This window comes from Danio rerio, chromosome 19 (genome assembly GCF_049306965.1).
Source record: "Danio rerio strain Tuebingen ecotype United States chromosome 19, GRCz12tu, whole genome shotgun sequence".
In the NCBI taxonomy this organism is placed as follows: Eukaryota; Metazoa; Chordata; class Actinopteri; order Cypriniformes; family Danionidae; genus Danio; species Danio rerio.
In genome coordinates this window covers 50950287-50977500 of record NC_133194.1, presented here as the reverse complement: position 1 = coordinate 50977500, position 27214 = coordinate 50950287, and the positions used below count along the sequence as shown (strand labels likewise).

General features: G+C 36.9%; 1 protein-coding gene across 2 annotated transcripts in view; it reads right to left on the bottom strand.

The window, feature by feature from the left end:
• Positions 1–27214, bottom strand: part of LOC100329589 (ephrin type-A receptor 7) — a 185960-nt gene that overhangs the window by 43551 nt on the left and 115195 nt on the right. For both annotated transcript variants that reach the window (XR_012395279.1, XM_073931951.1), the window contains exons 4-5: positions 12148–12303; positions 8898–9245 (exon numbers count right to left, since the gene is read on the bottom strand). Coding sequence is in view for 1 of the 2 variants with exons in the window: in XM_073931951.1 (XP_073788052.1) it covers positions 8898–9245; positions 12148–12303 (504 nt within the window). In the remaining variant the exon portion in view is untranslated. The remainder of the gene's footprint in view (positions 1–8897; positions 9246–12147; positions 12304–27214) is intronic.

Below are 27214 nucleotides of genomic sequence, written 5' to 3'. Positions count from 1 at the left end.
TCCGAATGTGTCAGCAGAAATGGAGACTCATCAGAGCAGCAACGTTTCTCCAATCTTCTATTGTCCAGTTTTGGTGAGTCTGTGTGAATTGTAGCCTCAGTTTCCTGTTCTTAGCTGACAGGAGCGGCACCCGGTGTGCTCTTCTGCTGCTGTAGCCCATCCGCCTCAAGGTTGGACGTGTTGTGTGTTCAGAGATGCTCTTCTGCAGAGCTCGGTTGTAACGAGTGCTTATTTGAGTTACTGTTGCTGGAGCCAGTCTGGCCATTCTCCTCTGACCTCTGGCCTCATCAACAAGGCATTTGCGCCCACAGAACTGCCGCTCACTGGATATTTCCTCTTTGTCGGAGCATTCTCTGTAAACCCTAGAGATGGTTGTGCGTGAAAACCCCAGTAGATCAGCAGTTTCTGAAATACTCAGAGCAGCCCGTCTGGCAGCAACAACCATGCCACGGTCAAAGTCTCTTAAATCCCCTTTCTTTCCCATTCTGATGCTCGCTCTGAATTGCAGCAGATCCTCTTGACCATGTCTACATGCCTAAATGCAGTGAGCTGCTGTCATGTGATTGGCTGATTAGACATTTATGTTAATGTGCAGTTGGACAGGTGTACCTAATAAAGTGGCCGCTGAGTGTATATGATCAACCAAATGTCCTAAGACGTGAATAGAGCTTCTTTAGACGTTCTTCATTAATATTCTTCTAAAAACACTCTTCATGAACAGCATGATGCTCAGCAAATATATGCATTAGTTTGGATTGTCTGACCCTTTAAAACCAGAACCGTGACATTAATAGAGCTTTGAGCTGTATTTGTTTATTTGTTTTAGCTGGCTTAAGAAATACAGATATTTAAATGTATTTCCTTCTCCAAGAAGAGCTCAGCCGCACTTGTGTGTAGAAAACATCTGTTTGGGGCTTTAATAAGACTGAGGCCCGTCCAGTGACCCAGTTCAGATGCAGATATACAGACGGATCTGCTGGCTAATCTCTCATCTGTCCAGAGTTCAGCTGAAGGTCAAACTGCAGATCATAGACAAGATGAGGAGAAGAATAACACTGATCTACAGCCCTGACCGCTCAACACACACACACACACACACACACACGCGCACACATGCACACACACACGCACGCACGCACGCACGCACACACACACACACACACACATACATTATCACTCAAACACACACACACACACTACTCAAACATACACACAACAAACACGTGCACACACACTCACACATATTACTGAAACACATAACTCTAACATACACACACACTTAAACACACGCCTGCATCTAGACACTCACACACACAGATCTGACTCAAACACACACCACATCACTTAAACACACACATTACTCAAACATAAAAACACACATTACACTCAAACACACACATACAAACACACAACTCAAAAATAAAAATACACAGATCACTCAAACACACACACACACACACACACACACACTCAAACGCACGTAACTCTAATATAAACACACACACACACTCAAACAAACTCAAACATAAACGCACACACATCACTCAAACACACATAACTAACATAAACACACACACTTCACTCAAACACACACCTGCACACAGACACACACAGATCTCACTCCAAAAACACACATTACACTCAAACACACACATACAAACACACAACTCAAAAATAAAAATACACAGATCACTCAAACACACACACACACACACACACACACACACACACACACACACACACACACTCAAACGCACGTAACTCTAACATAAACACACACACACACACACTCAAACACACACAAACATAAACACACACACGTCACTCAAACACACACCTGCACACAGACACACACACAGATCTCACTCAAAGAAACACACACCACATCACTCAAACACATACACACACACACACACACACCTCAAACACACACAGATCACTTAAACACATGCCCACACACATAGAGAGCACTGAAACACTCACATATACACACACACGTACGCATACACACACTTCTTATATGTCTACACACACATCACTCAAACGCACACATATGTAATCACACACATGTACACATACACTCATAGAGCGCTAATGCACTGTGCTGGAGCTGCATGATTATAAATGCAGGAGATCGCTTTCATCAGAACACACACACACATCAGGTCACACACACACACACACACACAAACACACTCTGCCTTCCATTAAGAGTAGATTGCAGGACGTTTATTTGGCACTGACTCCGGCGCTCTTCATTACTTGATTCTCTTTGCAGCACGATTGCTTTCCTCTCTGCCAGAAATGACTCTCTGTGTGCGTCTCGCAGCTTCTCACCAGTCTATTATCATCATCATCAGCTCACTCTCACTGTGTGTGTGTGTGTGTGTGTGTTTGACCTTTAGCCTCAGTCAGATTAACTTCAGGACACACCTGACAAAACAACTGATGAGTTCATATTCATTCATTCATTCATTCATTCATTCATTCATATACCGCACAATAGAGCAAAACACAATAGAATAGAGTGATAGAACAGGGTAGAATAAAGTAATACATCTAGATTGTAGCTCGTTCGCCTCACAGCAAGAAGGTGGCTGGTTTGAGTCCCACCTGGCTCAGTTGGTGTTTCTGTGTGGAGTTTGCATGTTCTCCCCGTGTTGGCGTGGGTTTCCTCCCGGTGCTCCGGTTTCAGTCCAAACACATGCACTATAGGGGAACTGATCAACTAAATTGGCCGTAGTGTATGAGTGTGTGAATGTGTATGTGTGGGTGCTTCCCAGTACTGTGTTGCAGCTAGAAAGGCGTCCGCTGCATAAAACATGTACTGGAATTGTTATTGGTTCATTCCACTGTCGCGACCCCTGATAAATAAAGGAGTAATCCCAAGAATGAATGAATGAATAAATAGTAAAGAATAATAGAATAGAGTAGAATAAAAAATAAAATAAAATAGATGATAATAATGATAGAATAATCTAGAACAATAGAACAGAAAAAAATAAGAGAATAAAATAGAATAAATAATAGAATAGAATAAATAATAGAATAGAATACAATAGAATAACAGAACATACGACGGAATAAAAATAGAATTGAGTAGAAAAGAATAGATTAATAGAACAGAATAATGGAACAGAATAATATAACAGAAAAGAGCAGAATAGAATACAACAAGAACAATGGAGCAGAATAGAATAGAAAAACAGAGAATAGTAGAACAGAATAGAAGAATAATAGAGTGGAAAAAATTAAATAATAGAATAATAAAAGAGATAAGACAAAATAAACTAGAATAACACAACCGAATAGAAAAATAAAATAAAAATGAAAGAATAATAAAATAGAATAGAAGAGTAATAGCATGGAAAGAATAAAAGAATAGAATAGAGTAGAACCGAATAGATTTGAATAGGATAGAATAATAAAATAGATAATACGAATTATAGAATAAACTAGAATAAACATAATAGAATAATATAGTAAGATATACGAATAATAGAATTTAATATAAGAATAATAGAATAGAGTAGAATTCAGTAAAATAGAATTGAAGAGCAGAATAGAATATAATAGAATAATAAAAAAGATTATAAGAATGATGTAACAGAACAACAGAATAATAGAATGATATATAATTATAACAGAATAGAACATTAGAGTAGAACCATAGAACAGAATAGAACAATAGAACATAATAGAATAGAATGGAAAGATTCATTCAGAAAAACTGACCCAGCCGGGACGCAAACCAGTCACTTTCTTGCTGTGAGGCCACAGCGCTAACCACTGAGCCACCGTTCCAACCACTTTCTCATAGAGTAAACTTTTATTTAGGTCACACCACAAAGCCCCACAGAACAGTTCAGCTTTGAGTTTGCAGCTACTCTAACATCTTTACAGAGCTGCAGGTTTGCTCTTTCTGTCTGAAGATGGAGAGTGAGGAAGTCCACTATTAAATGCATAAACTGCTTTAGTATTAATGACTTTAATATTCAGCCACGCAATACAGTAATGTTACAGCACATGGAGAAGTTTGAGCAAGAGTTTGAGCATCTGAAATATGACAAATATCCATTTTCTACATTTACACACATATAAAGAGCTGTAAAGCAAAAGCAGTGAGATAACTGCACAACTCAGAGTCTTTTACTCGCATTGGTTCACTTTTAATGGCTTTCAGGTGTCATTTTGCTCTGTGTTTTGCATCTTATCGCTCTGAAACGCCTCATCTGTGTGTGTTTTCAGTCGTGTGGGCGGACACAACGCAACTCTTTAATTTTTTACATGTGTTGCATATTTATGCTAACACAATTTCCCTCTCTCTGCTGCTCCATTCTCAGTAAACAAGCATTGTCACACACACACACACACACACACACACACACACACACACACACACACACACACACACACACACACACACACACACACACACACACACACACACTCACACACACAAACTCAAGGATAACCCGCACTCTCAGAAGAGCTGTTACTAGTGTGCGTGGGTGTGTGGGTGGGTGTGTGTGCGTGGGAGTGAATGTTTGGTGAGTGTTTGTGTTGGAGAGAGAGAGAGAGAGAGTGTGTGTGTAGAGAATGTTTGGTGTGTGCGATCATATATGCAGTGTGTGTGTGTGATCATATATGTAGTGTGTGTGATTATATATGCAATGTATATATGTGTGTGTGTGTGTGTGTGTGTGATATCTTATCACATCACACATCTTATCGTACATCTTGTGTAATGTACGTGTTTGGGTGTGCTTACATGGGGAAAGATCATACAGGTTATATGTAGTCCGTGTGATAATATATGCAGTGTGTGTGTGTGTGTGTGTGTGTGTGTGTGTGTGTGTGTGTGTGTGTGTGTGTGTGTGTGATCATATATGCAATGTATGTGTGTTGATGTCTCGTTGCTGTGTAAAGTGAGTTAACCTCAGCACGCACGTGCACACACGCGCAAACACACACACACACACACACACACACACACACACACACACACACACACACACACACACACACACACACACACGCGCGCAAACACACACACACACACACATACGCGCAAACACACACACACACACACACACACACACGCACACACGCACACACGCACACACGCACACACGCGCACACACACACACACACACACACACACACACACACACACACACACACACACACGCGCACACACACACACACACACACACACACACACACACAGTCCTGTAGATGCGCCTGACAACAGCACTGAGGATCTAATATTCTGAGTGATTCCTCTGTACAGGCATTTACATAACTGTGTGAGCGCGTGTGTGTATGGGTGTATGTGTGTGTGTGTGTGTGTGTATTCATGCAGTATATTTGTGTGAGTGTGTGTGTGCATATACACAGTGTGTGTGTGTGTTCTCTGGAAGTGACCTCTCACACAAACACACACCAGCTGTTCTCTAAGCCCTGTCTGCCTCCAGATGCTGCTCTTACACAACGTCATTTTCTAATTGGTCAGCAGTAAAACTGGAGCGTGTGCTCATAGCTCCACATCAGCAGTCACATACACGCACTCATACACACGCACGCACACAAATGCACAAGCATGCATGCATGCACGTATTCACAAACACATGCAAGCACTCTCACACACACATACGTACACACACCACACTCACACACACGCACGCACACAACTGCATGCATTAACACACCCACATGCATGCATACACTCACACACACACGCACATATACATGCATACACTCACACACACAGGCATGCACATTTATACACACATGCATACACACACATACATGCAAACACAAGCATGCACACATATACACACACGCACACAAACACTGCTAAATGCTTGCACACATTCACTCAGACACACACACACGTTTTCACACTGCGCTGTTGTTCTTGGAGTCGATGATATTTTCTCTCACACAAAGATCCTGCATTAACACAGTTTACTGTGTTCATATAGCATTTACCCCATGGGGACGCTGGCTCAATGTCATTTCAGGTTTTATTATCCTTATGTGGCATTTAATGCGGTCCCCACAATACAGGCACAACCTGATCCACACATACACACATAAACAAGGCCTGACACTGAAAACCGGCAACAGCCTCACATTACACAGGTCTGATCACTTAACATCAGCAGTTTCTGTTAGGAGCAGCATCTCCTCACAACATCAACATGACTGGATTAAATCCGTGGCCACAAAGACTACGCACAATTGCAAAACAAACAAACAAAAACAAATAAATAAAATCAAACAAACAGATTTAAAAATTTGGAAAAATAACAATAAAACAAAATAAAATAAAATACAAAAAAATACAATAACAAAGAGATTTCAAAATTAAGAAAAATAAATACAATAAAATAAAACAAAATAACAAATATAGAATTAAACAAATTAGGAAAAATAAATAAAATAAATAAATATAGAATAGAAAAAAGGGAAAATAAATAAAATTAAATAAATAACAAATATAGAAAAAAATTAGGAAAAAAATAATAATGAACAAATTGAAAATTAAAAATCAGGGAAAAAAATAAAATAATAAATAAAAAAAAAAAAAATAGCAAACAAAAGAAAAAAAGAAAAAAAAACAAATATAGAATTAAACAAATTAGGAAAAATAAATAAAATAAATGAATATATAAAAATAGGAAAATAAATAAAATAAATAACAAATATAGAAAAAAATTTGGAAAAAAAAAAAATTAATGAACAAATTGAAAATTAAAAATCAGGGAAAAAATAAAAATATTAAATAAATTAACAAAAATAACAAAAAAGCAAACAAAAGAAAAAAAAACAAATATAGAATTAAAAAAATTGGAAAAACAAATAATTAAAATAAAATAAAAATAACAAACAAAAATAACAAAAAAATTTAAAAATAGAGAAAAAATAAAGATATTTGAAAAAAATTAGGAAAAAAAATACATAAATTAAATTAAATTAAAAATTTTAATTAAAAAAATCTGTACAGTTCTGCTGCTATTTCAGTTCACTATAGCCTTTGGTATCTGAAATCTGTGTCTGTAGCAAAGGACTATTACACTTTATGTAAATATATTTTGTGTTATAACTAAGCAGAAAATTAAAATTTCACCTAAAAGAAATCACTATAAACTAAAATATAAAATAATTACATGCAAAATATTTAGTCTTGACCTTTAGAAAGGAAAAATAAAGTGTCTGTTGGTAGATTTGCAATTGTGTAGTTGCACTAAATAAGAGACCCATTGCAACAAATGAGGAGAAACGTTTGCTTCCTCAATACAATAACACAATATAAAAACAACAATAAACCGAGAGACAATAGAGGTCAGCGTTAAAGAAAACAAGAATGCAGTTTAATCCCAAACAATGTGCAAAGACACGAGATGCAATGAAACGGAGAAGCATGAATAAGCGGATTTATCAACGTCATTTGGCTCAAAACAGCGGAGCTTCCACTCAAATCAAGTGCAGATGAGGGAAAACATCTGCTGCAGTATTAATGCTGTCCTCAGATACTGCATCCACCAACATCACCACAACACACACGCTAAACATGTACAGTAATGCAACACTATACTCTGTTCACACACGCTGTAGACAATCTCTGTTAATGAACAGTCACTGTGTTGTGTGTTATTTGCAGTTGTGATTTGCATTATGGGATGTTGATCTCTGCTCTGTCCACATCTCTACAGTTCAACAAAGGGACTTTATTTGATATTTAAGTGGTTAAAAATAAAATAAATAATATCTAGAGAAGTAAGTCTGTAAAATAACACACTGGCAATTTATTACAAGGTGTTTGTAGCGTAAAATTGGGCCCCTGGAAATTTGGAGGCCCCTAATAAATACATAGAAGTATAAATTATACCTATAAATTATACATATAGCATATATAATGTACAGTTAGGGTCTGACACAATGTTGAATTTTTCTAAAATTGTAATGTAATTAATTATATTTCTGCAAATTTGTCTCCAACAATTTTTTCCTTTTCATTTTAAGAAAAATAAATGTATAAAAGATATAAAAATAAAAAAAAACTTAAATTAAATGAATTAAATTACACATTAGGAGTGCATGTTAAGACTGTTGAGCCTCATGGCTGGAACTGCTTAGGGCCCCTTAATAACTAAATCCATCCCTGAAAGTAAGCTGGGCAACTGTAATGTTTAATTTTAAGTGTGACAATGATGCTACAAGACACGAGTTCTGTCTTTAGGTAAAGACATGCCTAAAGACATGCGGTACAGGTGAATTGGGTAGGCTAAATAGTAATAATAAAGGGACTAAGCTGACAAGAAAAATGAATGAATGAATGAATAATAAACCCTATTGTAAAGTGTGACCACAATCAGTTCAGGCCTTAAAAAAAACATAAATAAAAAACATTTGGAGGAAAAGGTGGGCCTTGAAGTGAAAAAGGTTGAGAACCCCTAGTCTGGAAACCCCTAGTCTTTTTTTGCAGTGTAATTGCATTCTTTCACTCGAAGACAACCCTATAAAATGACCCTATAAGACAAGAAGCCACACATACGCACACAAAACAAGGCCTGACACTGAAAACATCAACAATTCCTGTTATGAGCAGCACAATTCCTCACAACTTGAACATAACTGGATTGAATCAGTGGACACAAAAACAATGCAAAATAAAAATAAAAAAATAAAAAAATATAAAAATAAATAAACAAACTAATAAATAAATAAATTAATTAATTAATTAATTAATTAATTAATTAATAAATAATTAAATTTATTTAAACACATACATAGAAAATGAAAAATTATATCAAATAAAATAACCCAAAAATTCAATAAAAATATGTGTATAAAAACAACAACAACAACATAAAAACTAGAGACAGTACCTGGCAGGCTGGTGGAGACGTTGACCTGCGTGTAGAAGCGTTTGTTGGGCAGGAGCTCCGACACTCCGTTATGAGCCTCCACACTAAAGGAGTAGTTGGAGTTGGGCAGCAGGTTTACCACCGTAACGGAGCGTTCGGTCAGACCGTTCTGCTGCGGGACGAAGCCCACGCTGGCTCCACACGCCTCACACTGCAGCTGAGCGGCCCTCGGGGGCCCCACGCACCTCCGACACCCCACACTGTACGACAGATCCACCCGTCCACCAGAGTCATTTGGTGCAGCCCATTCCAGAATGAGTGTAGACTGCTTGAGGGTAAATACCAAATCGCGGGGAGGAGAGGGGGGGCCTGTGTGCAAAACACAGAAATAAGGAGTCAAGATGTTGAGGATACATTAATAGTAGATTAATTATTTGGTGTTTACTCTGTTACTAATTAACCTTCTATTATTTTTAAATATACCGGGTCCGCAGAGTTTAACTGGTTAATAAAGTTGCACCGCATACACAATAGAGCACACTGATTGGTTTGAACAGAGTCTTTCTCTTGAATTAATGCTGCCCACACAGAGACGTCACGATGCACTCCCAGGTACAGACATCCACTCTCCACACTGAAATACACGCAAGGATCAATCGGCGTGACGCAGCTTCAAAAATTCGCTTCAAACCGGAAGAACGAATTTGCTTAAAATAACTCAAAAACAACAAATTTCCACTTTCCACAAACAAGACAGTCACAGCTCAACACATGTGTTCTGGTGTTTCGTGACTCTTTAAATCAACAAGCATTTTCAAAAAATATTGTCTTTTTTCAGAAATATAAGACAAGACGTGCTGTATTGAGGAGAAAACGCAATCCACACAAAAGCATATAAAACAAGGCCCGACACTAAAATCTGGTCACAAAAACAATAAATAAATAAATAAATAACTAACTAACTAACTAACTAACTAACTAACTAACTAACTAACTAACTAACTAACTAACTAACTAACTAACTAAATAAATAAATAAATAAAACAATAAATAAAACAATAAATAAAACAAAACAATAAATCAATAAATAAACAAAACAAAACATTAATAAATTAAACAATAAATAAATAAAACAATTAAAAAATAAAACAATAAATAAATAAAACAAAACAATAAATAAATAGTAAATAAATAAATAAACAAATAAAACAAAAATAAAAATAAAAAATAAAACAATAAATAAATAAATAAAATAAAACAATAAATAAACAAATAAATAAAATAAAACAATAAATAAATAAATAAATAATAAATAAATGAATAAATAAATAAAACAATAAATAAACAAATAAATAAAATAAAACAATAAATAAATAAATAATAAATAAATAAATGAATAAGTAAATAAAACAATAAATAAATAAATAAATAAAACAATAAATACATAAATAAATTAAACAATAAATAAACAAATAAAACAAAAATAAACAAATAAAACAATCAAAAAACAAACAAAACAAAAAATAAAACAATATATAAAACAAAAAATAAAATAATAAATAAATAAAACAATAACTAAATAAATAAAACAATAAATAAATAAATGAGTAATGATGTTTAGGATACATTAATAGTAGATTAATTATTTGTTGTTTACGATGTTACTAATACACCTTCTATTAAATAGAGTTTCTTTCGGACATAAAAGAAGATATTTTGAAGAATGTTGGTAACATTGACTACCATAGTAGTCTTTTTTTTTGTCTTGTTTCTAGTACAAATATCTAAAAATTCCTAAATCAAGAAGAATCTTCTAGACAAGCAGAAAATATAGTCTTGTTTTTAGAAATAATGAGCCAAAATTAAGTGAGCTTCTCCGTAAAACAAGCAAAATAATCTGACAATGGGGTAAACTAAAATAATCATGAGTTTCCTTTTGATATAAGTCTATGTAACTTAACCTATTTGTTGTGTTTCCCCATCACATTTAAGCATTCTGCATTATTTCACCAATAACTCGTTGTTCATCAATCCATGAAAATAAATGCTTGAAATGCAATTCTGCTTTAATAACCTGAATACAGAAATGAACGGGCTTTAAACACACCAATAAAGACAAAAAATGCCTTAGTATTAAATAAATGTCATCAGAACGCACTGTAATTTACATGATGATAATTACTCCTCAATGAACTGTAATTCCTTTAATAATTTAACCCAATTAGCTACAACTGGGTGAAGCTTAACGGAGCTTGAGGCTTAAATCGCTTCAGGGAAAATTAATGAGAGAGAGAAACAGCAGATACAGGAATATATTACAGCTACATTCAAATAAACCTTTCAATACTTTTATATTCTTCTGAAACCAAAGTGTTTAACAGTCTTCAATAACAACACAAATTATAGCGAGTTATCGCTCAAAAGTAATGTTTGCATGTGTATTTAGGACATTTTGTCTTGAAATTCCGTCATTTAGTGTCTACTCTATCACACACACACACACACATTAATAAACTAAGCGGTGGCATCTGCTCATAGGAGTGAGTGTAGAATCGATAGTATAATTAGGAGCATCAGACGGCGTTTCTCTCGCTTATACAGCAGCGGCCGGATCAATGCAGTAATTAATGGTGTAAATAAAACACATAAGCAGCCAGAGAGTCGTTCAGGCCAGACACACACACACACACACACACACACACACACACACACACACACACACACACACACACACACACACACACACACACACACACACACACACACACACACACACACACACACACACACACACACACACACACACAGCTTAAGAGTTTGATTTCTGTCCCATTAAATGTAATCAATCATAATAAGCACTGCTTTGAAAGCGGCTTTGATTGCTGCTTCTGCCATTGGCTGAGAATCAGATAAGCTCCGCCCTAAAGGCATGCCATTGGCTGAGCTGCTGAAAGGCCTAATTTCAGTGAACTCAACAGTGAATACTTTACAGTTAATGACAAATAGTTCTTTGATAAAAATTAACTGAGGATTGAAGAGTGTATGTATATTTTCACAGTCAGTGCTTGTAAATAAAATAACATTAGTTTTTGAGCAAACACTGTATCCTGAAGAATTCAAATGCAACAAATAAAAGAATTATTGACTTTAATATGGTTATAAAATGTAAAAAAAGACCTGCCATAATAAAACAAACATGCCTTTCTCAAGAAGAAAAAATACTATAGGAAATACTGTGAAAATTATATATTATATATTATGTTAGCCTTACGTGTGCATGGAGCGGACGGCGGGTCCAGCGGCGTCCTGAAGTGATCGTCCTCACACACACACAGCACTGAACCCTCCTCTTCAGCTTTACTGTTAGCCGGACACGAGAAACACTCCTGCTGCCGGGAAGACATCTTATAGGTGCCTGGAGGACAAGCTGGACAAGCAGAAAACACACAGTCAGTGAGTCTGATACACACCAAACATGAATTAAACATTCAACAATCAAATCAAAATAAAAAATTCTAAATTCTAAATCAAAATTTAAAAATAGAAATATCTAAAATTTTATATTAAAAAAATTTAAATAAATAAATAAAATCGAAATATAAAATTTGAAATTTAAAATTCCACATTTATAAATTAAAAAAATAAAGCAAAATGAAAATTACAAATTCAAAAAGCGAAATATAAAATTCAACAATTAAAATCGAAGTTCAAAACTCAAAAATTAAAATATAAAATTCATCATTTAAAATAAAATTTGAAAATTCAGAAGTTTACATATATAATTCAACATTCAAAATTGAAAATCAAAATTCAATAAAATCAATAAATCAAAATAAAAAATAAAAATATACATTTAAAATTCAAAATTCAAAAATCAAAATAAAAAAATCAAAACAAAAATCATTCAAAATTCAGAAATCAAAATATAAAATTTTACATTAAAAATCAAAAATCAAAAATCTAAATTCGAAATTCAAAAATCTAAATAAAATTGAAAATCAAAATTCAACATTTAAAAATTAAAATTTAAAGTTAAAAAATAAAACTGCAAAATAAAATTCTAAATAAAAATATAAAATAAAATAAAAAATCTAAATATAAAATTTAACATTTAAAATATAAAATTCAACATTTAACATGAAAATTCAAAAATCTTTTACCCCTGGTCAGGACTAGAACCTTGCTGTGAGGCAACAGTGCTAACCACTGGGCCACCGTACCACCCATCTAGGAAAGAAGGAGGTGGAAGGGGGGGTTCTTCAAAACGAAGATGGCTGTGATATGGAGCTGAGGGTATTTATAGTGGCTTAAGAATCGTCTGATTGGTGAATCATGAATCGGCTAATATGAGACCGAACGCAAGCAGTCATAATCACATGATCCTCTCGAAAAACACACCTTACTATAGTGATGGCATGAAGAGCAAACCACCGCACTGTACTTCAGCAATGCCACGAGGACACACACACACACACACACACACACACTATATTTCCCATAACTCCACATCAGACCGGCTGAATGCATACAGATCCATTTATCTATGATGGCCTCAGCGGGGGTCATTCAGAATAAAATAAGCTAAAGCAGTGATCTGATTGGCTGTATATACAGTCTAGTGCCGCGAGGATCTATAATGCAGATGGAGCTGAAAGTCTCAGCGGGCGTCCAGGTTGCAGAAAATCCTGCATGAAAGAAAAAGCCAAATATCTGGAGGGAAACAGACCTGTGGACGAGCTTTCATGCTAAAACTGTAGTTTAAGCAACAATTCACACTATTCACCACTGCCTTATGACCTGCCTATTATTAAAGTTGAGCTAATATGCAGAACTGACTCTGATGCGGGGCTGTCTATCAGCAGTGTGTGAATATCTCCAGCAGCCTCTAATGGTCAACATGAACTAATTGCATTGTTAATAATCAGACTTGATCAAATCAGTCTGCAGAAACACTGTGATTGACATTCTCCATTTGTACGCGTCATCAGAAGGGAAAAGCCCCGCCCACTAGTGGCCATCTCTCCATCTCATTAGCATAAACAGCAGCCCTGAGTGAGAAGCAGCCGTCTGTCCATTAGCCATTAGAGTGTTTGAGCTGCTGAAGATCATGTCAGCATAGACTGAGAGGATTATAGATGTGGAGTTTTAGATCAAGCACAAATAAACAGCGGAGTTTATTAACAAGGCTTAAATACACAAATGAACAACATATCTTCCAGAGTGAGAAAAAGGGCTCGCAAAATCACTCTGGACACCTCGCACCCAGCACACTTCCTGTTCCAACTGTTACCATCTGGTCGGTGCTTCAGAGCACCAAGCACAGGAAAAATTGCTTGTGTGTGTGAAGCACACTTGGCAATATAACTCTGATATTATACAGAGTTAATAATAAATTAAATAATGTTTGCAGTGTTGATTATGAAGAAGCTAAATCAGTTGAATATTCACACAGACAGAATAACATGCCAATCAGAATCCAGTATTTCTGTGCTGTGTAATAATATCAGATTTTGGGCATCATTTAAAGTCTAATGGAGAACAAACAATTCATTTGCATTTGCTCATTAATCACGCACTTTAATCAAAAATGACTTACAAATTAGAAAAATAGAAACAGAAGCAATTCATTAACAAGATAGGTACAGCGACAAATCTTATTTATAATGATCATAATAATAATTTAAAATAATAATAATAACAGTAATAATAATAATAACAAACAACAACGACAAACAACAACAATAAGTGTATAATAATAGCGATAATAATAATGTATAATAATATATAACAATGTATAATAATAATAATAATAATAATAACAATATTTATAACAACAACGTATAATAATAATAATGATAATAACAACAACAACAAAAATAATGTATAATATTAATAATAATAATAATATTAATAATAATGAAAATAATAAGTAAATAAATAAAAACTATGTATAATAATAATAATAATAATAGCATAAATAATATTAAAAACTATAATAATAATAAAAATAATAAAAATAAATATTAATGTATAATAATAATAATAATAATATTGTTAGTAATAATAATAATAATAACTAGAATTGTACATTTCCTAAAGGAAATGTGAATGGGGTTTGCGTGGCAAATCGATGGGGTACAAAATGGTACTAAACTGGGCAATAGCACTGGAAAAGTAAGAAATGGTGGTTGCTAGGATGTTGCTAGGCGGTTGCTAGGGTATCCTGAGTGGTTGCTAGGTGGCTGATAGGGTGTCCTGAGTGGTTGCTAGGTGGTTGCTAAGGTGTTGCTAGGTGGTTGCTAGGGTGTTCTAAGTGGTTGCTAGGTGGTTGCTAAGGTGTTGCTAGGCGGTTGCTAGGGTGTTCTAAGTGGTTGCTAGGTGGTTGCTAAGGTGTTGCTAGGCGGTTGCTAAGGTGTCCTGAGTGGTTGCTAGGTGGTTGCTAAGGTGTTGCTAGGCGGTTGCTAGGGTGTCCTGAGTGGTTGCTATGTGGTTGCTAAGGTGTTGCTAGGCGGTTGCTAGGGTGTTCTGAGTGGTTGCTAGGTGGTTGCTAGGCGGTTGCTAGGGTGTTCTGAGTGGTTGCTAGGTGGTTGCTAAGGTGTTGCTAGGCGGTTGCTAAGGTGTCCTAAGTGGTTGCTAGGTGGTTGCTAAGGTGTTACTAGGCGGTTGCTAGGGTGTCCTGAGTGGTTGCTAGGTGGCTGCTAGGCGGTTGCTAGGGTGTTCTGAGTGGTTGCTAGGTGGTTGCTAAGGTGTTGCTAGGCGGTTGCTAAGGTGTCCTAAGTGGTTGCTAGGTGGTTGCTAAGGTGTTGCTAGGTGGTTGCTAGGGTATTCTAAGTGGTTGCTAAGGCGTTGCTAGGCGGTTGCTAGGGTGTCCTAAGTGGTTGCTAGGTGGTTGCTAAGGTGTTGCTAGGCGGTTGCTAAGGTGTCCTAAGTGGTTGCTAGGTGGTTGCTAGGGTATTCTGAGTGGTTGCTAAGGCGTTGCTAGGCGGTTGCTAGGGTGTCCTGAGTGGTTGCTAGGCCCTTACTAAGGCATTACTAGGCGGTTGCTAGGTGGTTGCTAGGCGGTTGCTAGGGTAATTTGGGTGGTTGCTAGGCAGTTGCTAGGGTACCCAAGGTGGTTACTAGGCAAGCCTCACATACATGCCTGATGAAATATTTATACTTAGTGAGCATTTCTAGCAAGTTACAGTACATGGCTAGTCAATATTAGCATGTAGCTAGTCACTGCTAGCATGTGTAGCATATAGGAAGTTCCGTTTGCTAGCATGAGTCAAACGAGCCAATCCCCAAGTCTCTACGATGTTCCGATGCTGAGATATAGCTGTTGATGAACGGTTGCTAGGGTACTCTCTTTTGTTGCTATGGGCGAGGTTACAGAGTGAACTTGAATGTGGTTGGCTGTCCAAGTCAAATGAGCCAACCCCCAAGTCAATAGGACACTGCCAAGCAAAGATATACATGTAGGCCAGTTATAATGGCAGTCTATGGGACCAATTTGGGGGCGTGGCTTATGAGATTCATTATCATATTGAGATGCTCATTGGTTGTCTGAGTCAGATGAGCCATCCCCCAAGCCAATAGGACACTGCTAAGCAAAGATATGCATGTAGGCCAGTTATAATGGCAGTCTATGGGACCAGTTTGGGGGCGTGGCTTGTGAGCTTCATTATCATAGTGAGATGCTGATTGGTTGTCTGAGTCAAATGAGCCCACCCCCGTGTCTCTATGACACTCCTATGTAATGTTATAGATGTGTGACCTTTATAATGGAAGTCAATGGGATCTGCAATGGGACATCCCACCCCATGTTAAGTCAATGGGGCACTTATTAGGGGTCTTTAAGTGGTTTGGGGGGGCGTGGCTTGTGAGCTTCAAAATCATAATGAGATGCTGATTGGTTGCCTGAGTCAAATGAGCCCACCCCCAAGTCTGTATGACACTGCTATGTACTGTGATTGACATGTGAGTCAAGAAATGAATGGGAGTCAATGGGCAATGTAAAGTCAATGGGGACCCCTTTGGGACGTCCTAGCACCCGAGGGGTACAACTTATACCCCCTTTTGGGGTACGTACTCATACAGGCTGCAACCCCCTACAGATGTTGCGAATCCCATATTTCTACGAATTTCACACTTGGCGCTATAACGCTTTAAAGGTCGTCCCATTTCGCGGGGGCGTTAGTGCTGTTCTAGAAAAATGAATGGGAGTCAATGGGGACAATGTAAGTCAATGGGAGCACTTTGGGACGTCCTAGAGCCCCAGGGGTGCAACTTTTACCCCCTTGCAAGGTATGTTCTCACTTAGGCTGCAACCCTCTACAGATGCTGTGAATCCCATATTTCCAGAAAATTCACACGCGGCGCTGTGAGTCGTCAAAGTTCGGCTCAATGTTAAGTCTATGGGATTTTTGGGGGGGTTTTTTGGCCCCTGCGGGGCCAAAAAACCCCTGACCCCTTACAAAAGTCATAGCACACCATTCCCGAAAAAGCGCACGGAAGATGGAAGAAGAATAATAATAAACCAGCACAATTGTAAGAATGGACTTTGCCTATGGCAAACCCCATTAATAATAATAATAACAATAATGTTAATACTACTACTACTACTACTACTACTACTAATAATAATAATAATAATAATAATGTTGTTAATAATAATTATAATAATGTCAATAATAATAATAATAATAATAATAATAATGTTAATAATAATTATGTTAATAATAATAATAATAATAATAATAATAATAATAATATTAATAATGTTAATAATAATGTTAATAATAATAATAATAATAATGATAATATGCAATGTAGGCTGTATTCATTTTATTCTGCAAGCTTTACATTTTATTTTTAATTATTAAAGCTCAGATCAATATTCTAATATTTAGTCTTATGACAAACAGCAGTGTAATAATTAGCATAATGTACATCCAGCCGGCTGCTATCACAGAATAAAGCTTTACTCTGGATATACATATAAAACCAGTCACAAAAAGCCCTGCTAGAAACTGCACACTCGGGAATCGGAACAAAAGACAGGAAAAAATATGCTAAAAATCAAACCTGCCTCTAACAATGATCTGATTTTTATATTTGACTGACGTTTCTCTTTCTATCCACCCAGCTGTTTCAAACACACATGGATAAATCACACAGAAGGTAATACAGTAAACGTGAGCAATGAAATGTTTCAGTGGCGCTCTGACAGAAGCCATTAATGAATATTGATAAGGCCAGAAAGACGTTTGCTTTGCTCTCCGTCATTATTTTCAGCCTGTAACTCCACGCAGTCTTATTTTCCAAATGTCAGGCTGGATTTGCAAGCAGCTGTCAGAGAATCAATAATTCATGTCATCATATTCAGATCACTGCTGCTAATTCCCATTTATGAAAAAAGCCCTGGCGAATGGAATAAATCCACATAAATGAAGCTCTGCTTTAAAGGTTTTGTCTGTCATGTGCTCTTCGCAGTCTTAACCTTTCCTCTGTGTTTCAGCAAATGAAAAGACTTCTGCTGACAAATCTTATTTTAACACATATTTTTTGGAAAAGCAATACACTTTGGCCAGATTGACTCCCTTTTGGTGATGTTGGTGCAGTTTTGCCTCATTGACTTCCATTATAATCACATTTTTTTGATTGAAAAGTCATGACAGCAGATAATCATGCATACTTGATTGCTGCTGGTCTTCCGTATTGGGAAAAGGGACGATTACAGTTGATCAAGAGAAACCAAAATATTTACAGTAAATTTGGGTTAAATAGCCTGTAATTATACATTTTTTATATTTCACATAATTTCAAATGCATTTTTAAAAAAATTCTAAGGATGTTTCGTGACTAAAATATTATGTTAATAAATATATCGGTTTAATAAATAATTTTTATTCAAATGCATCAAAATGCATCGCCTATATTCACTGAGAAATGGAGAAAAATATTACATTTTAAATATAAATACAGGGTGCTTTTATTTATGCTGAGCACTGTATATAAAGTTAATGTCACACTCTCACAAACGTTATTTATTTAACCCAATGCCTGAGTTAAACATATTTAATGATTTGTTTGGGAATTTTTAACCTTTATTATGTTATTTATTTAATAACTCAACCAGTTGGGTTTAAAGTTTAAATTTCAACAGTCAACTGATATGCATGTAATGTTGTTTTTGCATTATAAAATTTATTTAAGCTGTAACACAATAATATTATATATTTATAATATTATATATTTATAATATATATATATATATATATATTACAATATATATATATATAAATATATATATATATATATATATATATATATATATATATATATATATATATATTATTATTATTTATTTTATTTTTTTTTAAATCAAACTACCTCAGCATGTCATGTTTTTTACATCCATTTTACCATCCAAGACCATCGTTTAGAAGTGTTTGGACGTGGTTAAAATGTATTGTACATTGTGGACACTGAGTAAAGCCTGCTGCAGCTGCTGGACAGCCTCTACAGCACACAGAGCTCCATATTCTGCTCCATCAACACAGGATTTCTGCTTGAACTCTTTTATATTTGTCTGCACTTTGTTCTGTTTCTTCATTGCTAGTGATTCTTGATTTATTTTAAGAAAAAGTCTCTGGAATTAAAATGTAATGTAAATAAAGCATGTGTAATATTTATGAAAACTGTGTGTTTTTTATTTACCCAGCCTTAATTACAAAATTAACAGTAGTACTAGAAATAATAGCAATAGTACCAGAATGGAAAAAGATAAGATTTAATCAAAATAACCCAATGCATGGGGTTAAATTATATAACCCAGTGCATTGGGTTAAAATAACCCATAGTTGGGAAGGTGCTATAATAACTGTCATGATCACAAGCGATCTAACCACTAAAGTTCAATGGTAAACATCGACTATCACATGAACTACAAATCTGACATGTTATGGACTACAGATCCCAGTCATGCAATACACAATACACACATAACCGGTTCCTGATCTTGACTGATTGCAAACACACAGCTGATGCTGCTCGAGTACTGATTACACACACATGAATACGGCTCACTTTGAAACACTCATTGCTGAGTCTTGTTATCTGTTCTAGTGACATTACAACGCGTTTCCTTTGTCTTGATTTACCGTGTTTTTGATCATTGCCTTGTTTATTTGTTTAATTGTTTGCTGCCTGCTTCCGACCATCTGCCTGCCTATTGACTACGGTTCTGGATTGCCTGTATGCATCTGTTTGCCCCTGTGTTGGCCATTGCTGGCCTGACGTCACTAATAAATCTAATCGCTAATGGATATGCACTTCTGTTGTCAGTGTCACTTCCCTGGTTACAGAAATCTATAGTTGGGTTATATGTTGGGGTATTTTTAACCCAACTATTTTAAAAGAGCACACAACTGGAATGCTGGACAACAGAGATGAGGATCCACATGCGATTTATTACAAGACTGTTTAGGCAGGCAAAGGTTGATCAAAGGAGCGAACGGGATACAAGCAGAGCAATCCAAAGTCATGGTCAAAGAACAGGCGAATGGTCGACACAGGCAGCAAGGAATGAAAACGAGAGGCAAAGGGTCAAAACACAGCTAGGCTAGACAAGGGAAATGCACTGTAATGTTCACAAACTGTACAACAAGACTGATGTGTGTGTCTGTGCCTTATAAATAGTCCATGTAATCAGTCTTGAGTAGCTCCCAGCTGTGTGTGTGAGTGTAATCAGTGGAGAACCGAAACAGGTGTGTGCTTGTGGTGCCTGTAGGGAGTTGTAGTTCATATGGTGGCACAATTGTAGTCCGAGTTAAAGTATTTGTTCTCCAGTGATCTATAAGGGTCAGATCTATGGATTGTCTACAGAAAAAAAACAGTTATACAATGACTTGCCTAATTATCCTAACTTTAATTAACCTAGTTAAGCATTTAATTGTCACTTTAAGCTTAATAGAAGTGTCTTGAAGAATATCTAGTCAAATATTCTGTGCTGTCATTATGACAAAGAGAAAATAAATCAGTTATTAGTTATTAAAACTGTTATAATTGGAAATGCATTGAAAAAAATACACAATATACAGGGTGGGGGGGGGGGTAATAATTCAGGCGGGCTAATTATTCTCACTTTAACTGCTTAAAAAAACGTAGGATCTGTAGTGTCGGCCTGAGTGGAGAATTAACTCGCTGCAGTGTTAGAGTATTAATAATTACAGCAGCTCATTATTGGCTAACCTGACAGCAGTAGATCTCTCAAACAGAGTCTCTTTCAGTGGGATTTACAAACAGACAAAAGAGGAACCGGACAGATTTCATCACATTCATCCTGATATCTGTGATCTTCTGGACACAGCTCACCATTCTCCTTTTATTGTCTCTGTATTTGCTCTTATCTATTCTCCATCTCCCTTTCACAAACTCAATGGCTCTAATCTTTCCCAACAAAACAATAGGAAACGCATGAAGAGTCAGGATTAGAGGACACTACACTGCTCTGGATAAATCCTAATCAGCGCAAGAGTGATATGAACTGCATCTACTCTCTCTGATAATCTTCACCAGTGCAGATCTGCAATAGAGTTTATGTCGGGGATAAAGTAGATCCAGGAGGTTGTTATCTCAGAATAAAGCCTGACAGGTTTATCAGCAGTCTGATGTTAAGTGCATCATGGTTATATGAGACTGAAGGGTTTATTCTGTGAAAACAACTGTGCTGGGTGTAGTTAAAATACACAGCTACATGCCACAGCATAACAATTAGACATGTATTAAATCTTTAATTAAATCCAAAGCTAACAGAAACAAAAACAGCTGATATATAGTATACAAAAACCTGTGCATTATTCAGACACCATATGGCGCCAAAACATCAAAAAATAAAACAGCTAATGGAGTATACACAAACCTGCACATTATTCAGACACTAGATGAAGACAAAGAGTCAAAAACTAAAGCAGCTGATGGAGTATACACTAACCTGCACATTATTCAGACACTAGATGAAGACAAAGAGTCAAAAACTAAAGCAGCTGATGGAGTATACACTAACCTGCGCATTATTCAGACACTAGATGAAGACAAAGAGTCAAAAACTAAAGCAGCTGATGGAGTATACACTAACCTGCGCATTATTCAGACACTAGATGAAGACAAAGAGTCAAAAACTAAAGCAGCTGATGGAGTATACACTAACCTGCACATTATTCAGACACTAGATGAAGACAAAGAGTCAAAAACTAAAGCAGCTGATGGAGTATACACTAACCTGCGCATTATTCAGACACTAGATGGCGCCAAACAGTCAGAAACTAAAACAGCTGGAGTATACACTAACCTGCACATTATTCAGACACTAGATGAAGACAAAGAGTCAAAAACTAAAGCAGCTGATGAAGTATACACTAACCTGCACATTATTCAGACACTAGATGAAGACAAAGAGTCAAAAACTAAAGCAGCTGATGGAGTATACACTAACCTGCGCATTATTCAGACACTAGATGAAGACAAAGAGTCAAAAACTAAAGCAGCTGATGGAGTATACACTAACCTGCGCATTATTCAGACACTAGATGAAGACAAAGATTCAAAAACTAAAACAGCTGATGGAGTATACACTAACCTGCGCATTATTCAGACACTAGATAAAGACAAAGAGTCAAAAACTAAAACAGCTGATGGAGTATACACTAACCTGCGCATTATTCAGACACTAGATGGCGCCAAACAGTCAGAAACTAAAACAGCTGGAGTATACACTAACCTGCGCATTATTCAGACACTAGATGGAGACAAACAGTCAAAATGAAAACAGCTGATGGAGTATACACTAACCTGCACATTATTCAGACACTAGATGGAGACAAACAGTCAAAATGAAAACAGCTGATGGAGTATACACTAAACTGTGCATTATTCAGACACTAGATGAAGACAAAGAGTCAAAAACTAAAACAGCTGATGGAGTATACACTAACCTGCGCATTATTCAGACACTAGATGGAGACAAACAGTCAAAATGAAAACAGCTGATGGAGTATACACTAAACTGTGCATTATTCAGACACTAGATGAAGACAAAGAGTCAAAAACTAAAACAGCTGATGGAGTATACACTAACCTGCGCATTATTCAGACACTAGATGGCGCCAAACAGTCAGAAACTAAAACAGCTGGAGTATACACTAACCTGCGCATTATTCAGACACTAGATGGAGACAAACAGTCAAAATGAAAACAGCTGATGGAGTATACACTAACCTGCACATTATTCAGACACTAGATGAAGACAAAGAGTCAAAAACTAAAACAGCTGATGGAGTATACACTAACCTGCGCATTATTCAGACACTAGATGAAGACAAAGAGTCAAAAACTAAAACAGCTGATGGAGTATACACTAACCTGCGCATTATTCAGACACTAGATGAAGACAAAGAGTCAAAAACTAAAGCAGCTGATGGAGTATACACTAACCTGCGCATTATTCAGACACTAGATGGCGCCAAACAGTCAGAAACTAAAACAGCTGGAGTATACACTAACCTGTGCATTATTCAGACACTAGATGGAGACAAACAGTCAAAATGAAAACAGCTGATGGAGTATACACTAACCTGTGCATTATTCAGACACTAGATGAAGACAAAGAGTCAAAAACTAAAACAGCTGATGGAGTATACACTAACCTGCGCATTATTCAGACACTAGATGGAGACAAACAGTCAAAAACGAAAACAGCTGCTGGAGTATACCCGCACATTGTGTATATATATATATAATAAATTGTGGCATGTGACGTCAGACTCAATAAGCAGATTAAACTCTACTGTACATTGCTTTCTGCTATGTTATAGCTCTGCTGGTTTGCGTGCTCAGATCTCCATCTGTCCCCAGTGAACCCCGTCAGGTCAGCCGCCTCCGCAGGCTCAGAGCGGGGCATGACATCATCAAACGCAGCCCAGCAGCTCATGGTAGGGCTTTGTTTGCTCGCTGTCACCTCTGATGGATGGTTTCCATTTAGTCGAGTGCGGAGGAGATTTATAAACGTCCAGATCGCGAGCCCGAGCCCCTGACGGTGAGCCAGATCACGGAGGAGTCCAGCGTGTGCGTGAGTGTGTGAGGAGCCGCTCGCGACAACTGGAGGATTCAGGTCACTGTGTTTACAGATCACTGAATGCTTCTTTCACACGCGTACATGTGTAATTTCTCACTGAAGAGCCTGGGGACCCGGTTACAGATGTAGAACTACAGTACACCGTCAGAGAGAGAGAGAGAGAGAGAGATTTAGCATTGTGAAGTGGAGAAAAAAAAAGAGAAGGAAGAAAAGGGGGGACTGCACTAAAACAGGTGAGGAAGGGAAAGATGGAAGAGGGAAGAGGAACTGACGGAGTAGTCAGGAAAGGAAAAATTGAGGAAGGACTAATAAAGGAAGGGAAACAGGAAATGGGGGCAAGAAAAGAGAAACTAAAGACAATTAAGAAAATAAAAAGAAAAAGGAGGGAAGGAAAGAAGGTAGGAAAGAAGGAAGGATAAAAGGTAAAGGAAACAATAAATGGAAAGAATAAAGGATGGATGAGAAGGAAAAAAAATGGAAGGAAGGAATTAAGGAAAGGTAAAGGGAAGGAATGAACAAAGTAAGGATGGAGATGTTGAGCATAATAAATGAAGGAAGAGGAAATGTGGAAGAAAGATGGAGGGATAAAAGGAGGAATGAAGAAAGAAAGAAAGAAAGAAAGAAAGAAAGAAAGAAAGAAAGAAAGAAAGAAAGAAAGACAAGAAAGGAAGGATGGAAGAAAAGAAGTTAGGATAAAAGGTAAAGGAAACAATAAAAGGAAAGAAGAAAGGATAGATGTGAAGGAAATAAAATGGATGGAAGGAATTAAGGAAAGGTAAAGGGGAAAATGATCAAAGGATGGAGATGTTGAGCATAATAAATGAAAGAAGAGGAAAGGTGGAAGAAAGGTTGAGGGATAAAAAGATGGAATGAAGGAAGGAATGAAGAAAGGAAGGAATAAATGAAGAAAGGAAGGAAGGAATGAAGGAAGAAAGAAAGGAAAAGAAAGAAAGAAAGAAAGAAAGAAGGGAAGAGAGAAGAGGATAGACAGATGGAAAAAGTAAAGGACAAGGAAGGAAGGAGGAAGGAAGGAAGGGAGGAGGGAAGGAGGGAGGGAAGTAGGGAAGGAAAGGGAAAGAAGGAATTAAGGAAATGTGAAGGGAAGACATGACCAATATAAGCATGGAGATGTTGAGCATAATAAATAGAGGAAGAGGAAAAGCAACATTGAAAGAAAGATGTGGAGATTTAAAGAGAGGAAGGAAGAAAAAGGAAATAAATGATGGACAAATGGAAGAAAGGAAGGAAGGGTTAGAAAAAAGAAAGAGGGAGGAAAAAGAAAGGAAGAAATGAAGGAAGAAAACAGAATGAGGAAAGAAAGGAGGAAGAAAGGATAGAAGGAAAAGGAAAGAAGAAAGAAAGCAAGCAAGGAAGGAAAAACAAAAGGTAAATGAAATAAAAAAGGAAGGAAGGAAGGAATGGAGGATGGAAGGGTAGATGCAAAATGGATATTTAAAGGAAGAAAAGAAGAAAAACAGGAAAAGCGGTAGATGAGAAATGAAGAGAAAGAGAATTTGTGAAAGGAAAGAAGAAAATAAGGAAACGTGAAGGAAAGACATGTCCGATACAAGGATGGAGATATTGAGCATAATAAATGAAGGAGGAGGAAAAGAGAAAGGTGGAAGAAAGATGGAGAGGTTAAAAGGAGAAAGAAAGAGAGGAAGAAAGAAGAAAAGGGAAATAAGTGAGTGAGAAAGGGAAGGAAAGAAAAGAAAAGGGAAGGAGGAAGAAAAACGAAAGAAAGAGGGAAAAGGAAGGAACAAAGAAAGGAAAAGGAAGGATGAAAGGAAGTAATGACAAAAGTAAAGGACAATGAAGAAAGGACAGCAGAAGAAAGAAAGAAAGAAAGACAGCAGAAGAAGCGTGAGGAATGAAGATGCTGCAGTGCACCGTCAACATTAAATCCACAAAGTGATGCAGTGATGAGTTTGTGTGACACTGATTGCCTGCAGCCTCTGGCTGACATTACTGCTGTCCCCCGTAAACCCACATCCTGACATGCCTGATCTGAGAACACAAGCTATCAGCTCTCATTCATTACGCCCGCCAGGAGAGAGGGATGACATGAGAGAGAGAGAGAGAATTTAAGATTGACTGTTTCCCAAACATTACATTTACATTACAAGCTTTACAGTAAACACCTCAGAGCAAAAGGAAAAGGAGAAAACACTGTCCATCTCGTTCACAACACAAACACTTATATCTGAAGAGCAGCAGAACATTTGATAATAAACCATACATCAGTTTACAGCTCTAAAGATCAACAAATCTAAACTTCACATGAGCTTTAAGCACACGCACAACTTCCAGACCACATCTATATTCAGATGTGTGTAAACGAGAGAGAGAGAGAGAGAGAGAGAGAGAGAGAGAGAGAGAGAGAGAGAGAGAGAGAGAGAGAAATATCTATCCATTAGCATGCTAAACCCATCAGGCGGGTGTCAATGGTTATGTTTGCATCTGAATGTCAAAGCAATTTCAGGTGCGGCACTCAAGAAATTGAGAGAGATGGAAAAGAGAGAGAAAAGCAAAGTAAAAGCTGTTTCTGAATCAGTGAAGGGTGTCCGACTGATGAGGATGCTGGCTTTGGAGGAGGAGGAGAACGGGTCTTTGCCAATGAGATGCAGGCAAATGTGCGACATCTCCCAGAAATATCGAAGCGCGTCAGGTGGAGCACACTCACACACTCAAACAAACACCGCTGCTTATTGTCAGCTCAGGTAATGGATCCCTCGCTTTTTTCTTTTTTCAATCTCTCCTTTCGCTTTCAGGGTGCGAGGCTCAGCTTGAGCATTAAGTGATGAAGCAAAGTGGAAAAGAAGTCATTCCTCAGAGTTTTGCAGATTCTGAATGCTTTACAAACACACATCTGGCAAGTCACCAGCAGCAAAACCCAACTATTTAATGATTGTTCAATAGTGCATCCATTAACATGATTTCCACAACCCCCACAATTCCACACTGAGTCACAGCTTCATCAAAATATGCCTTTGTTTGTTGTAAATACACGCCCTCTAGTGGCCAAAAAGATGTACTGTGCATGCAGAACACACCTGATTTAAACTCAACTGAAGACATTAACTCAACGGTAAATTAACCCTCTTTATTGTGCAATTTCTGCTTTCACCTTCAGGGCGCGAAGCTCAGCATAAACTTTAAGTGATGAAGATTTTGCAGATCTTACATGCCTTAAAAACACATCTGGAAAGGATGTGATCACGCT